The sequence below is a fragment of the Cibotium barometz genome, chromosome 9 (genome assembly GCF_041138505.1).
Source record: "Cibotium barometz isolate CiBa-2024 chromosome 9, ASM4113850v1, whole genome shotgun sequence".
NCBI lineage: Eukaryota > Viridiplantae > Streptophyta > Polypodiopsida > Cyatheales > Cibotiaceae > Cibotium > Cibotium barometz.
The window spans coordinates 24,350,894-24,367,668 of NC_141054.1; the positions used below are offsets into that span (position 1 = coordinate 24,350,894).

The 16,775-nt window shown below is 49.0% G+C and overlaps 1 protein-coding gene across 1 annotated transcript in view; it reads left to right on the top strand.

Annotated features, from left to right (window-relative positions):
- The window catches only part of LOC147635356 (uncharacterized), a 31,590-nt gene extending 15,493 nt beyond the window's left edge, over positions 1 to 16,097 (top strand). The window contains exons 4-7 of the mRNA XM_086802600.1: positions 14,797 to 14,857; positions 14,952 to 15,023; positions 15,403 to 15,518; positions 15,610 to 16,097. Of these exons, the coding sequence (XP_086658726.1) occupies positions 14,797 to 14,857; positions 14,952 to 15,023; positions 15,403 to 15,518; positions 15,610 to 15,712 (352 nt within the window). The 3' untranslated portion in view covers positions 15,713 to 16,097. The remainder of the gene's footprint in view (positions 1 to 14,796; positions 14,858 to 14,951; positions 15,024 to 15,402; positions 15,519 to 15,609) is intronic.
- The last annotated feature ends 678 nt before the right edge of the window (positions 16,098 to 16,775 follow it).

The window sequence follows — 16,775 nt, forward strand, 5'->3', positions numbered from 1 at the left end:
GTTTTAAAGTTGTGCTATTAAACGTGTAGGTGTCCAATTGAGTCTTTCCCACTTGACGGGATCGGTTTCATTGGTATCAGAGCACGGTTGTTTCCCTCTTCCTAGTGGGGAAACGAATCTGTGTATTGGACATCCCGCTTTTAGCAAACTTTGAACACAATGGACAGCCAAGGCAACCCTTTGGAAGTACCAAATTCGAGGGGTCCCTCTAGTGCTTCTCGTGGGTCTGATGCCCTGCGAGGTAGACACAAGCCTCTTGAAAGGGTTCTGGATAGTGAATCCAAAGGTCAACTGTCTCCAGGAAAGCCCGGGGGGATGTCACCAATTGGCCGACCATTTGGTCCATTCCCACATTTTTGCGTCTCGTTCACTTGAGGCCAGGCCAGTGTCTCGTGTGAAGAGGCCAGTATTTTTGCTGACATGGACGGGAGCCAGACTGGTGCCACCCGTGTGTTAGCAGGATGGTGTCGTATGGACGGGAGCCAGATCAGTGCCACCCGTGTATGACCTGGACTGTGTTCGATCCATGGGACTGTCACGCCATGGAAGAGCCAGTATTCGTGCCGTGTTTTACCTATGGGACTGTCACACCTAGGGAAACTCGTGCCTGGAACTGTGTCTTACCTATGGGACTGTCACTCCATAGGAAGACCAGGTTTTTATGTTTTATGTCGAGCCAGTTTTGTGCCGACAAATATTTTGTACATGTTCCATGAACGGGAGATATGTCCATGTTACTTTTGCACATGCACACATATTTTGCATGTTTGAAACTGTTTTCGCATGACATGTATTCGTGTGTTTGCCTGCCTGACGTGTTACTTACTGAGCGGGGACGCCTGCCAGTGAGTCGTGAAGTGTGCCCTGTATTCTGACAAGTTTCAGTGCATGTGAACAGGTGGTAAGTATGTCGCACATGTTTGTTTTAATGTTTTAAATTCTAACCCTTTATTTTTATAAGGTTAGGGGTTCACATTCATTTAAAAGTGGGCACCCCCTTTGGGCACCCACTTTGGGGCCAAGGTGGGGAGCCTCACTTTTAAGTGAGTGTGGGGGTGGGCATGGTCACCAACCCCCACTAGTCCCCTTCATGCATGCGTAGGTAGGACTAAGGTTAACTACACTTCAGTTTTTATTAAAAGAGAGGGCCCTCTTCAAGCGTGGCATGGATCGCTTCTCTCTTACGTGAAGAACCAGGCGGCTATCATCCATCGCTTCTCCTCTACACGGCTGAAGTTCACCTTGTTGCTGCTGTACGGCTGCTCCTCCATATAGGCGGCTGCCTTCCCTGCAGACTGGCTGCTACTGGCGACAGTCTCTCCCTCTCTCCAGTCGGCTGGCTGCTGCGAACCACCCTCTACAGGCTGGCTGCGCCTGACTCCCCAAGGCGGCTGAATTAACTACTGTGCCCGCCTTCCCTACAGGCTGGCTGCAGCCACTTCAACTGTGCGCTGGTGTTAACTGCCGGCTGCGCCTGACTCTCTACAGGCGACCCTCTGCTGTTGGCTGAAACTACTCTACAGGCAGCTGTTTACTCCACGTTGCACTCTTCCAGGTGACTGGCTGTACTATACACCTGGCGGCTGCTTCACCATCCATACAAGAGGCTGCCATCTCTTCCTTTTACCACTGCTGCGCATACACCCTTCAAGGCGGCTGCTGTGTACCTGCTTACAACGTACAACCTCTGGCGGCTCAAGTTGTACTTAACCACAGCAGGCAGCTGTGCCCTTTGTGGTGGAACTTGTTTGGAGGTTCACCACGTGGCTACTCTTTCTCCAACAAAGGTGGTTTCAAAGACTACACAAACACTACAAGTTTTGGTCTTCTATCAACCATCTACAAGTAAGTGATTTTCAGATTTGAGTAAAGCATTTAATGTTTAAATCTGGTAAGAGATTCGTCCCGCTCGGCCTACACCCGTTCGGTGCCGGGTTGTCCAAGCTATATGGGCGAACCTCGGTCCAAAGGTGCTGAGATCGGGAGAGCCAGGCGTTAGTACGAGAGCGCCTGTCTGTGCGTGGTCTCGGAACACCAGTGTGGTGCTCTCCGCGGAGTCCAGTGAAAGCACAGGACCGTAGTGATTGGACCACACTAGTGGTCGTTCTGCTCCAAGTTTTTCTACATCGAAATTCGAGTTATTTGTTTAATACTGTTTTCATATGTACATGGACATGATCTGGTTCTCAGAACCCGTGGAGCATTGTATTCTTTAAATACTCCCAATAAATATATCATATATTGAGGGGGGGGTCGGCCCGTTCCGGCCCCAGTGCTGGTGTCCATCTTTCCATTTCTGTCATTTAAATTTCAAGTTGTTTTAAGTTGTCCATTTCATATTTGTGGTTTTAAAGTTGTGCTATTAAACGTGTAGGTGTCCAATTGAGTCTTTCCCACTTGACGGGATCGGTTTCATTGGTATCAGAGCACGGTTGTTTCCCTCTTCCTAGTGGGGAAACGAATCTGTGTATTGGACATCCCGCTTTTAGCAAACTTTGAACACAATGGACAGCCAAGGCAACCCTTTGGAAGTACCAAATTCGAGGGGTCCCTCTAGTGCTTCTCGTGGGTCTGATGCCCTGCGAGGTAGACACAAGCCTCTTGAAAGGGTTCTGGATAGTGAATCCAAAGGTCAACTGTCTCCAGGAAAGCCCGGGGGGATGTCACCAATTGGCCGACCATTTGGTCCATTCCCACATTTTTGCGTCTCGTTCACTTGAGGCCAGGCCAGTGTCTCGTGTGAAGAGGCCAGTATTTTTGCTGACATGGACGGGAGCCAGACTGGTGCCACCCGTGTGTTAGCAGGATGGTGTCGTATGGACGGGAGCCAGATCAGTGCCACCCGTGTATGACCTGGACTGTGTTCGATCCATGGGACTGTCACGCCATGGAAGAGCCAGTATTCGTGCCGTGTTTTACCTATGGGACTGTCACACCTAGGGAAACTCGTGCCTGGAACTGTGTCTTACCTATGGGACTGTCACTCCATAGGAAGACCAGGTTTTTATGTTTTATGTCGAGCCAGTTTTGTGCCGACAAATATTTTGTACATGTTCCATGAACGGGAGATATGTCCATGTTACTTTTGCACATGCACACATATTTTGCATGTTTGAAACTGTTTTCGCATGACATGTATTCGTGTGTTTGCCTGCCTGACGTGTTACTTACTGAGCGGGGACGCCTGCCAGTGAGTCGTGAAGTGTGCCCTGTATTCTGACAAGTTTCAGTGCATGTGAACAGGTGGTAAGTATGTCGCACATGTTTGTTTTAATGTTTTAAATTCTAACCCTTTATTTTTATAAGGTTAGGGGTTCACATTCATTTAAAAGTGGGCACCCCCTTTGGGCACCCACTTTGGGGCCAAGGTGGGGAGCCTCACTTTTAAGTGAGTGTGGGGGTGGGCATGGTCACCAACCCCCACTAGTCCCCTTCATGCATGCGTAGGTAGGACTAAGGTTAACTACACTTCAGTTTTTATTAAAAGAGAGGGCCCTCTTCAAGCGTGGCATGGATCGCTTCTCTCTTACGTGAAGAACCAGGCGGCTATCATCCATCGCTTCTCCTCTACACGGCTGAAGTTCACCTTGTTGCTGCTGTACGGCTGCTCCTCCATATAGGCGGCTGCCTTCCCTGCAGACTGGCTGCTACTGGCGACAGTCTCTCCCTCTCTCCAGTCGGCTGGCTGCTGCGAACCACCCTCTACAGGCTGGCTGCGCCTGACTCCCCAAGGCGGCTGAATTAACTACTGTGCCCGCCTTCCCTACAGGCTGGCTGCAGCCACTTCAACTGTGCGCTGGTGTTAACTGCCGGCTGCGCCTGACTCTCTACAGGCGACCCTCTGCTGTTGGCTGAAACTACTCTACAGGCAGCTGTTTACTCCACGTTGCACTCTTCCAGGTGACTGGCTGTACTATACACCTGGCGGCTGCTTCACCATCCATACAAGAGGCTGCCATCTCTTCCTTTTACCACTGCTGCGCATACACCCTTCAAGGCGGCTGCTGTGTACCTGCTTACAACGTACAACCTCTGGCGGCTCAAGTTGTACTTAACCACAGCAGGCAGCTGTGCCCTTTGTGGTGGAACTTGTTTGGAGGTTCACCACGTGGCTACTCTTTCTCCAACAAAGGTGGTTTCAAAGACTACACAAACACTACAAGTTTTGGTCTTCTATCAACCATCTACAAGTAAGTGATTTTCAGATTTGAGTAAAGCATTTAATGTTTAAATCTGGTAAGAGATTCGTCCCGCTCGGCCTACACCCGTTCGGTGCCGGGTTGTCCAAGCTATATGGGCGAACCTCGGTCCAAAGGTGCTGAGATCGGGAGAGCCAGGCGTTAGTACGAGAGCGCCTGTCTGTGCGTGGTCTCGGAACACCAGTGTGGTGCTCTCCGCGGAGTCCAGTGAAAGCACAGGACCGTAGTGATTGGACCACACTAGTGGTCGTTCTGCTCCAAGTTTTTCTACATCGAAATTCGAGTTATTTGTTTAATACTGTTTTCATATGTACATGGACATGATCTGGTTCTCAGAACCCGTGGAGCATTGTATTCTTTAAATACTCCCAATAAATATATCATATATTGAGGGGGGGGTCGGCCCGTTCCGGCCCCAGTGCTGGTGTCCATCTTTCCATTTCTGTCATTTAAATTTCAAGTTGTTTTAAGTTGTCCATTTCATATTTGTGGTTTTAAAGTTGTGCTATTAAACGTGTAGGTGTCCAATTGAGTCTTTCCCACTTGACGGGATCGGTTTCATTGGTATCAGAGCACGGTTGTTTCCCTCTTCCTAGTGGGGAAACGAATCTGTGTATTGGACATCCCGCTTTTAGCAAACTTTGAACACAATGGACAGCCAAGGCAACCCTTTGGAAGTACCAAATTCGAGGGGTCCCTCTAGTGCTTCTCGTGGGTCTGATGCCCTGCGAGGTAGACACAAGCCTCTTGAAAGGGTTCTGGATAGTGAATCCAAAGGTCAACTGTCTCCAGGAAAGCCCGGGGGGATGTCACCAATTGGCCGACCATTTGGTCCATTCCCACATTTTTGCGTCTCGTTCACTTGAGGCCAGGCCAGTGTCTCGTGTGAAGAGGCCAGTATTTTTGCTGACATGGACGGGAGCCAGACTGGTGCCACCCGTGTGTTAGCAGGATGGTGTCGTATGGACGGGAGCCAGATCAGTGCCACCCGTGTATGACCTGGACTGTGTTCGATCCATGGGACTGTCACGCCATGGAAGAGCCAGTATTCGTGCCGTGTTTTACCTATGGGACTGTCACACCTAGGGAAACTCGTGCCTGGAACTGTGTCTTACCTATGGGACTGTCACTCCATAGGAAGACCAGGTTTTTATGTTTTATGTCGAGCCAGTTTTGTGCCGACAAATATTTTGTACATGTTCCATGAACGGGAGATATGTCCATGTTACTTTTGCACATGCACACATATTTTGCATGTTTGAAACTGTTTTCGCATGACATGTATTCGTGTGTTTGCCTGCCTGACGTGTTACTTACTGAGCGGGGACGCCTGCCAGTGAGTCGTGAAGTGTGCCCTGTATTCTGACAAGTTTCAGTGCATGTGAACAGGTGGTAAGTATGTCGCACATGTTTGTTTTAATGTTTTAAATTCTAACCCTTTATTTTTATAAGGTTAGGGGTTCACATTCATTTAAAAGTGGGCACCCCCTTTGGGCACCCACTTTGGGGCCAAGGTGGGGAGCCTCACTTTTAAGTGAGTGTGGGGGTGGGCATGGTCACCAACCCCCACTAGTCCCCTTCATGCATGCGTAGGTAGGACTAAGGTTAACTACACTTCAGTTTTTATTAAAAGAGAGGGCCCTCTTCAAGCGTGGCATGGATCGCTTCTCTCTTACGTGAAGAACCAGGCGGCTATCATCCATCGCTTCTCCTCTACACGGCTGAAGTTCACCTTGTTGCTGCTGTACGGCTGCTCCTCCATATAGGCGGCTGCCTTCCCTGCAGACTGGCTGCTACTGGCGACAGTCTCTCCCTCTCTCCAGTCGGCTGGCTGCTGCGAACCACCCTCTACAGGCTGGCTGCGCCTGACTCCCCAAGGCGGCTGAATTAACTACTGTGCCCGCCTTCCCTACAGGCTGGCTGCAGCCACTTCAACTGTGCGCTGGTGTTAACTGCCGGCTGCGCCTGACTCTCTACAGGCGACCCTCTGCTGTTGGCTGAAACTACTCTACAGGCAGCTGTTTACTCCACGTTGCACTCTTCCAGGTGACTGGCTGTACTATACACCTGGCGGCTGCTTCACCATCCATACAAGAGGCTGCCATCTCTTCCTTTTACCACTGCTGCGCATACACCCTTCAAGGCGGCTGCTGTGTACCTGCTTACAACGTACAACCTCTGGCGGCTCAAGTTGTACTTAACCACAGCAGGCAGCTGTGCCCTTTGTGGTGGAACTTGTTTGGAGGTTCACCACGTGGCTACTCTTTCTCCAACAAAGGTGGTTTCAAAGACTACACAAACACTACAAGTTTTGGTCTTCTATCAACCATCTACAAGTAAGTGATTTTCAGATTTGAGTAAAGCATTTAATGTTTAAATCTGGTAAGAGATTCGTCCCGCTCGGCCTACACCCGTTCGGTGCCGGGTTGTCCAAGCTATATGGGCGAACCTCGGTCCAAAGGTGCTGAGATCGGGAGAGCCAGGCGTTAGTACGAGAGCGCCTGTCTGTGCGTGGTCTCGGAACACCAGTGTGGTGCTCTCCGCGGAGTCCAGTGAAAGCACAGGACCGTAGTGATTGGACCACACTAGTGGTCGTTCTGCTCCAAGTTTTTCTACATCGAAATTCGAGTTATTTGTTTAATACTGTTTTCATATGTACATGGACATGATCTGGTTCTCAGAACCCGTGGAGCATTGTATTCTTTAAATACTCCCAATAAATATATCATATATTGAGGGGGGGGTCGGCCCGTTCCGGCCCCAGTGCTGGTGTCCATCTTTCCATTTCTGTCATTTAAATTTCAAGTTGTTTTAAGTTGTCCATTTCATATTTGTGGTTTTAAAGTTGTGCTATTAAACGTGTAGGTGTCCAATTGAGTCTTTCCCACTTGACGGGATCGGTTTCATTGGTATCAGAGCACGGTTGTTTCCCTCTTCCTAGTGGGGAAACGAATCTGTGTATTGGACATCCCGCTTTTAGCAAACTTTGAACACAATGGACAGCCAAGGCAACCCTTTGGAAGTACCAAATTCGAGGGGTCCCTCTAGTGCTTCTCGTGGGTCTGATGCCCTGCGAGGTAGACACAAGCCTCTTGAAAGGGTTCTGGATAGTGAATCCAAAGGTCAACTGTCTCCAGGAAAGCCCGGGGGGATGTCACCAATTGGCCGACCATTTGGTCCATTCCCACATTTTTGCGTCTCGTTCACTTGAGGCCAGGCCAGTGTCTCGTGTGAAGAGGCCAGTATTTTTGCTGACATGGACGGGAGCCAGACTGGTGCCACCCGTGTGTTAGCAGGATGGTGTCGTATGGACGGGAGCCAGATCAGTGCCACCCGTGTATGACCTGGACTGTGTTCGATCCATGGGACTGTCACGCCATGGAAGAGCCAGTATTCGTGCCGTGTTTTACCTATGGGACTGTCACACCTAGGGAAACTCGTGCCTGGAACTGTGTCTTACCTATGGGACTGTCACTCCATAGGAAGACCAGGTTTTTATGTTTTATGTCGAGCCAGTTTTGTGCCGACAAATATTTTGTACATGTTCCATGAACGGGAGATATGTCCATGTTACTTTTGCACATGCACACATATTTTGCATGTTTGAAACTGTTTTCGCATGACATGTATTCGTGTGTTTGCCTGCCTGACGTGTTACTTACTGAGCGGGGACGCCTGCCAGTGAGTCGTGAAGTGTGCCCTGTATTCTGACAAGTTTCAGTGCATGTGAACAGGTGGTAAGTATGTCGCACATGTTTGTTTTAATGTTTTAAATTCTAACCCTTTATTTTTATAAGGTTAGGGGTTCACATTCATTTAAAAGTGGGCACCCCCTTTGGGCACCCACTTTGGGGCCAAGGTGGGGAGCCTCACTTTTAAGTGAGTGTGGGGGTGGGCATGGTCACCAACCCCCACTAGTCCCCTTCATGCATGCGTAGGTAGGACTAAGGTTAACTACACTTCAGTTTTTATTAAAAGAGAGGGCCCTCTTCAAGCGTGGCATGGATCGCTTCTCTCTTACGTGAAGAACCAGGCGGCTATCATCCATCGCTTCTCCTCTACACGGCTGAAGTTCACCTTGTTGCTGCTGTACGGCTGCTCCTCCATATAGGCGGCTGCCTTCCCTGCAGACTGGCTGCTACTGGCGACAGTCTCTCCCTCTCTCCAGTCGGCTGGCTGCTGCGAACCACCCTCTACAGGCTGGCTGCGCCTGACTCCCCAAGGCGGCTGAATTAACTACTGTGCCCGCCTTCCCTACAGGCTGGCTGCAGCCACTTCAACTGTGCGCTGGTGTTAACTGCCGGCTGCGCCTGACTCTCTACAGGCGACCCTCTGCTGTTGGCTGAAACTACTCTACAGGCAGCTGTTTACTCCACGTTGCACTCTTCCAGGTGACTGGCTGTACTATACACCTGGCGGCTGCTTCACCATCCATACAAGAGGCTGCCATCTCTTCCTTTTACCACTGCTGCGCATACACCCTTCAAGGCGGCTGCTGTGTACCTGCTTACAACGTACAACCTCTGGCGGCTCAAGTTGTACTTAACCACAGCAGGCAGCTGTGCCCTTTGTGGTGGAACTTGTTTGGAGGTTCACCACGTGGCTACTCTTTCTCCAACAAAGGTGGTTTCAAAGACTACACAAACACTACAAGTTTTGGTCTTCTATCAACCATCTACAAGTAAGTGATTTTCAGATTTGAGTAAAGCATTTAATGTTTAAATCTGGTAAGAGATTCGTCCCGCTCGGCCTACACCCGTTCGGTGCCGGGTTGTCCAAGCTATATGGGCGAACCTCGGTCCAAAGGTGCTGAGATCGGGAGAGCCAGGCGTTAGTACGAGAGCGCCTGTCTGTGCGTGGTCTCGGAACACCAGTGTGGTGCTCTCCGCGGAGTCCAGTGAAAGCACAGGACCGTAGTGATTGGACCACACTAGTGGTCGTTCTGCTCCAAGTTTTTCTACATCGAAATTCGAGTTATTTGTTTAATACTGTTTTCATATGTACATGGACATGATCTGGTTCTCAGAACCCGTGGAGCATTGTATTCTTTAAATACTCCCAATAAATATATCATATATTGAGGGGGGGGTCGGCCCGTTCCGGCCCCAGTGCTGGTGTCCATCTTTCCATTTCTGTCATTTAAATTTCAAGTTGTTTTAAGTTGTCCATTTCATATTTGTGGTTTTAAAGTTGTGCTATTAAACGTGTAGGTGTCCAATTGAGTCTTTCCCACTTGACGGGATCGGTTTCATTGGTATCAGAGCACGGTTGTTTCCCTCTTCCTAGTGGGGAAACGAATCTGTGTATTGGACATCCCGCTTTTAGCAAACTTTGAACACAATGGACAGCCAAGGCAACCCTTTGGAAGTACCAAATTCGAGGGGTCCCTCTAGTGCTTCTCGTGGGTCTGATGCCCTGCGAGGTAGACACAAGCCTCTTGAAAGGGTTCTGGATAGTGAATCCAAAGGTCAACTGTCTCCAGGAAAGCCCGGGGGGATGTCACCAATTGGCCGACCATTTGGTCCATTCCCACATTTTTGCGTCTCGTTCACTTGAGGCCAGGCCAGTGTCTCGTGTGAAGAGGCCAGTATTTTTGCTGACATGGACGGGAGCCAGACTGGTGCCACCCGTGTGTTAGCAGGATGGTGTCGTATGGACGGGAGCCAGATCAGTGCCACCCGTGTATGACCTGGACTGTGTTCGATCCATGGGACTGTCACGCCATGGAAGAGCCAGTATTCGTGCCGTGTTTTACCTATGGGACTGTCACACCTAGGGAAACTCGTGCCTGGAACTGTGTCTTACCTATGGGACTGTCACTCCATAGGAAGACCAGGTTTTTATGTTTTATGTCGAGCCAGTTTTGTGCCGACAAATATTTTGTACATGTTCCATGAACGGGAGATATGTCCATGTTACTTTTGCACATGCACACATATTTTGCATGTTTGAAACTGTTTTCGCATGACATGTATTCGTGTGTTTGCCTGCCTGACGTGTTACTTACTGAGCGGGGACGCCTGCCAGTGAGTCGTGAAGTGTGCCCTGTATTCTGACAAGTTTCAGTGCATGTGAACAGGTGGTAAGTATGTCGCACATGTTTGTTTTAATGTTTTAAATTCTAACCCTTTATTTTTATAAGGTTAGGGGTTCACATTCATTTAAAAGTGGGCACCCCCTTTGGGCACCCACTTTGGGGCCAAGGTGGGGAGCCTCACTTTTAAGTGAGTGTGGGGGTGGGCATGGTCACCAACCCCCACTAGTCCCCTTCATGCATGCGTAGGTAGGACTAAGGTTAACTACACTTCAGTTTTTATTAAAAGAGAGGGCCCTCTTCAAGCGTGGCATGGATCGCTTCTCTCTTACGTGAAGAACCAGGCGGCTATCATCCATCGCTTCTCCTCTACACGGCTGAAGTTCACCTTGTTGCTGCTGTACGGCTGCTCCTCCATATAGGCGGCTGCCTTCCCTGCAGACTGGCTGCTACTGGCGACAGTCTCTCCCTCTCTCCAGTCGGCTGGCTGCTGCGAACCACCCTCTACAGGCTGGCTGCGCCTGACTCCCCAAGGCGGCTGAATTAACTACTGTGCCCGCCTTCCCTACAGGCTGGCTGCAGCCACTTCAACTGTGCGCTGGTGTTAACTGCCGGCTGCGCCTGACTCTCTACAGGCGACCCTCTGCTGTTGGCTGAAACTACTCTACAGGCAGCTGTTTACTCCACGTTGCACTCTTCCAGGTGACTGGCTGTACTATACACCTGGCGGCTGCTTCACCATCCATACAAGAGGCTGCCATCTCTTCCTTTTACCACTGCTGCGCATACACCCTTCAAGGCGGCTGCTGTGTACCTGCTTACAACGTACAACCTCTGGCGGCTCAAGTTGTACTTAACCACAGCAGGCAGCTGTGCCCTTTGTGGTGGAACTTGTTTGGAGGTTCACCACGTGGCTACTCTTTCTCCAACAAAGGTGGTTTCAAAGACTACACAAACACTACAAGTTTTGGTCTTCTATCAACCATCTACAAGTAAGTGATTTTCAGATTTGAGTAAAGCATTTAATGTTTAAATCTGGTAAGAGATTCGTCCCGCTCGGCCTACACCCGTTCGGTGCCGGGTTGTCCAAGCTATATGGGCGAACCTCGGTCCAAAGGTGCTGAGATCGGGAGAGCCAGGCGTTGGTACGAGAGCGCCTGTCTGTGCGTGGTCTCGGAACACCAGTGTGGTGCTCTCCGCGGAGTCCAGTGAAAGCACAGGACCGTAGTGATTGGACCACACTAGTGGTCGTTCTGCTCCAAGTTTTTCTACATCGAAATTCGAGTTATTTGTTTAATACTGTTTTCATATGTACATGGACATGATCTGGTTCTCAGAACCCGTGGAGCATTGTATTCTTTAAATACTCCCAATAAATATATCATATATTGAGGGGGGGGTCGGCCCGTTCCGGCCCCAGTGCTGGTGTCCATCTTTCCATTTCTGTCATTTAAATTTCAAGTTGTTTTAAGTTGTCCATTTCATATTTGTGGTTTTAAAGTTGTGCTATTAAACGTGTAGGTGTCCAATTGAGTCTTTCCCACTTGACGGGATCGGTTTCACGTGGAGTCGGACTCCATCCAACAATCCCCCTCCTGTGTACAAGAGTCCATGATCCTTCGCATGCCGCAGAAACCACAGGAAACGCAATCCTGCCTCCCAAAGAGTCATCCGCAACCATGAGCTCAACCGCCTCATCAAGAAGCTCCCGTCCAATCTGGTGTCCATCAACCAGATCAATGAACCATACAGCTTCTGAGTCAAAAGAGACATCAAACTGCTCACAAGGATCAACACCTGTTGCGGTGCACAAATAAGTCCTGGAAACCTGATGAAACCTGTTAACCACCCCCTCTGAATCCGGAACCACAAAGCCTGGAGAAACCACCTCCTTCTGCAAGTAAGCACCTGCCACCTGCCTGGCTTTCCGAAAGGTCCCTGTGGAAAGAACATCCTCAACTACTGGAAGTTCTATGTCCCGAACACTATGAGACATCAGAGCATAAGTGACCTGTTCAGCTTCCTCTGACTCACGAACACAAGAACTACCAACATCAGTACTGGAAAGTTCCTGCCAACTGCTGCCATCTACTGGCAAGCTATCCACCACCTGGTCTCGGAAAGCCCGCACCCGCACCTGCAGCGTATCCACACTTGAGTAGCCATTACCAGACTGCTACTCATCACAATCCTGAGGACCTGGGAGAGAGAGTGCTGAAAGCCTGTAAACTCCATTCTCCACTCCGTCTTCCCAAACCACTTGGCCTGTTGCTTTGTCCCGGAGAGCAATAAAATGCTCATCAAACTCCACCCGTACGCCAGTCTTGCAAACCTGATGCACTGACAACAGATGAAAACCAAGTGCCGGAACATACAACACCTGGGAGGAATGCTTCCCCCCTCTGCCATCGGGAACTATCTCCATCTTGCCCTCACTGTGAACTGGGATAGTGGACGTATCCCCAGTAAGAATATGACCAAAAAGCCTGCAGAGATCCTGTAAACCGAAACGGGAAGCAGTCATGTGCCTGGAAGCACCACTATCGAGAATCCACTCCCGAGTATCCGTTGCGGAGAGTCATCCAATCTCCTCCTTGCCTGAAGAAAATGAAGCATCGGTGTCCATCACCTCCAGGTGCACAAAAGCCGGAGTCTTCATGATTGCTGCTGAGGAATCTTCACCCTTCTCGGTCTTCCGCTTGGGACATTGCCTCCAATAGTGGCCTTTCTCGTCACAATCATTACAGGTCCTCTCTGCCTTCAGTTTCTCGCGGTTAGCGTCGGACTTCTTCTCAGAAGACTTCTCCGATGAAGCCTTCCCTTTGCCCGAGTTACGGCCTTTCGACCGTTGGCCAGTAAAGGCCTCCGAACCTCCACCTTGAGGAGGGTTCGTGAATCGTTCCTCTTGGTCCAGGACCATGGGCACAAGCTCCTCCCACGTGATGGTGCTGAGCTTGCCACTGGTAATCAAAGACGAGTAAAATGCTGAGTACGAAGAGGGCAAATGTGACAGCAACGTGATGGCCATGTCCTCTGACGATATCTCCTTCCCAGCCTGAAGAACTTCCTGCTGAAGAGCCTGCAGCTTGTTAATATGCTCCCGCATCGTCGACGACTTTGCAGGGCTCATAACCCGCATCTGTACTTCCAAGGAAATCCTCTTCATGGGCGATACCCTGTTGTAAAGTGAGGCCAAATGCTGCCATATTCCTCTGGCCAGCGTCATATGCTTTACATGGTTGATTACCTATGGTGTGCAGTTGAGAAAGATAAACGAACGGACCCTGGCGTTGACACGATCCCATATCTGTGTCTGTGCCTCCTGGTCCTTCCGGATCGACGGTAACTCCCCTTCCTCTACTTCCGGTCGTGGAACACCAACAACGACGAAATCGGCGAGGTCGTAAGACTCCAGAACGGATTCCATCATCACCTTCCATATGCCATAGTTGCTCCCGTCCAACTGACGGTCCACCGGGAACGTGGGGAGTGTCGGGATCTTCACATGTCTCTCGGCCATCTCAAACAGATCTGCCATAGCGGGGATGTACTCTGAAAAGGGTGGGTGGGTGGGAACAAAGAAGAACTAAAACGTGCAAGTGGCTGTCCAGCAAATCAGCCCGCCTTCCTCTTGCTTCTCCTCTTCCCGATCAGCCCAAAACAGTCCACCAATCAGCCACAAAACAGTCCCCCTCTTGCTCACACAAATCCCAAGACCTATCTAGAGCCTAGGGCTCTGATACCATGTCAGAATACGCAGCGGAGATGATGACCAGATCTGGGAACACAAGAACAAAAACGCAGGCAGAAAAACAGCACAAGAGAGAGAGAGATGTAGGCGTGTAACTCTGCTCTGATATACACAAGAAGATCCCGAGAAATGATACAAATATGGTATGGGGCTGGGGGCCTATATATATGCCCCTGGGAGAGCAGTCGGCCAGCATAGGAAGTGCCCACGACTGCTGAAAAATGTCCACGACTGCATAAATGCAGTCGGCCAGCAGAAAAGTGCCCACGACTAAACAAGTACAGTCGGCCAGCAGTCCAGTAGCCCACGACTGAGAAACATGCAGTCGGCCAGCACTGGAGTGCTCCTGGCATCCTCTGGCAACCCTCCCAACCACTGGAAAAATGGGAAAAAATAGGGGAAAAATACGGGGAGTGAGGAAAAATGATAAAACACCTGATAAGGGCGGGCACACCCACAACAAAGGCCTTGGTGTATACAAATAGACAGGAGATGACTTCTAACAGCTGCCCAGGAGGGAGCATGAGTTTGAACCCGAACGCCTAGCTACACGCATACGCACACGTGTATGTAAACACATGCATGCATGTACACTAATGTAAATATGTATACACACACATACATAACACACACACACACATGTATTTTTATATATGTGTGTGTGTGTCTATGTGTAGAAGGCTTAGCTCTGATAGATGGACAAAATGCAAAGATGTGGTGCTTATTTTGGGCATTTTAATCTTCTAAGATAGATGCTTATGTGCAGCATTTCAGTACCTGTTGGACTAACACTTCTTCACTAATGATAACAGGTTTAACCTATCTGCTCCAACAATTACTCCCGACATCAAGAAGGAGCTCCAGCTTTTGAAGGTGCTTTAGTGTTTGATACTTACCTTGAATGGAAACGACCAAGGTTTTATGAAGGGAATTTTTTGTTTGACTTGGGGACAACTCCTTTGTGCAGCTTCGTGGTGTTGTAGATCCAAAGAGGCATTATAAAGCTGAAGATTCCAAAGGACTGCCAAAGTATTTCCAAGTAAGGCATGATCATTTTGTTGACACTAAGGGTCACTGAGTGCTCTGGGTGATCATAAGTTCGGGAATGGTCTGTCTGGTGTTTATGAAGTCTGTGCATGTTGTGGTAATTAGTGGTGTGTGGATTGCTTCATAATCATGCCTCCTGCTGCTTCCTTGACCATGGATTCTGGCAATCTTAGAGTAATCAATCCTCACACTTCGCCGTGCATGTCCTTGGCCTCAAAGCTGTCTTGCCGCTTTCCTCCCAAACAAGGCTTTAAGTTTGGGCCTACCTTATTTATGACGGGACTTCTTTGAGGGTACCCCTAAATCATGCTATCATTGCCAACCCTTGCTTTGCTGTGCTCAGAAGATCTGATAGTCTTGTGGTTTTATAGGTGGGAACCGTGGTTGGAGGTCCAGCAGATTTTTATTCAGGAAGATTGACAAAGAAGGAACAAAAGGGTTCACTTGCTGACGAACTCCTGTCAGATTCTTCACTTTCTGCCTACAGGTTTGTGTTTTCAACCACAGACCCTGTTCATAGTGGCTGTGCCTTGGGTGTGGTTAGAAATTTAATCAATTGTGTGCCTTTGTATCATCAGGAAGCGAAAATACATAGAGATTCAAGATCAGAAGCAAGCAGGAGGAAAGGCCTTCTGGAAGAAAAAGAAAAGCAGACGAACACCATCATGGGCTAGGATATAATAAGCATCCTCAGTTAGCTTGTTCCTAACATTCTCATCCTCGTGGTTTTGTATTTTTTAAAGACCTAGTCATTGCCAGCGTGCCAATGACCGGCTTTGTAGATTGTTTAGAGGCTGAACCCCTTGATTAAAACTTGTGATTTAAGCCTGCATACAAGCTGGAAGAGGGTAAGCTCAGACAATAGCTTGGTGAGAATCAGCTGAGAGTCAAGCTCGTGGTTACCTGTAGCACAAGGTTTGCCTCTTGATTTTGATAAGCTATAGGCTGGACCTGCCCTTGTAGTAGGTATCAAGCATTGGTTTCAAGTATTAAATGCTTTGTATCAAAAACGCTGGTTTGTAGGCTGCAGGTTCCACACATTATTTTAAATGTACTTTTCGGGACTTCTCTTTAGCTAGGCAGCTTTTTACCTCTGTGGTAAAAGCTACAATTTGAGTTTTGTAGATTCTAGTCCTGAGTAACAATAGCAGTTAAACATCGGATTCAACATTTATGTTCTTAGCTAGGGAGCTTTTTACTTCTGTGGTAAAAGCTACAGTTTGTGTTCGATAGGTTCTTGTCCTTTAGAGTAACAATAGCAGTTAAACATCAGATTATCGTTGTCTTGAGTGTTTGCTCAACATGTAATCCTATGTGCAAGTAAGCTCATAAACTCACATGGAGGTTGTAGGCAGAGTGGACCATGAGTCTCCCCTTGGCTCTCAGCAGCAACACCATTGTCGACATTTGTTTCCCACCTGGTCACTTCTTCACAGTTGATAATGCAGTGCAGAGTCCATATGTTGCGAAAGCAATGACAGTAGCTTGAGAAGTATCTAGGGACAAAATGAGCAAGATTAGAGAAGCCTGCCCACACCGATCAACGTGCTCAACAGGTTGAGCAGCAAACTGAGATGTTAAACAACTACAGCATGGCTTTGGGAAGAAGCGTCAGAGTGTTGACACCACAACGTGCAACTAGAGGCGTTGACACCGCACAACTCAATGCTGAGAAGAGGATTACGATAGAGTCAATGCTAGATGTGATTGTAGAGTTGCAGCTGTTGTTGCCTGTGGAACTCTG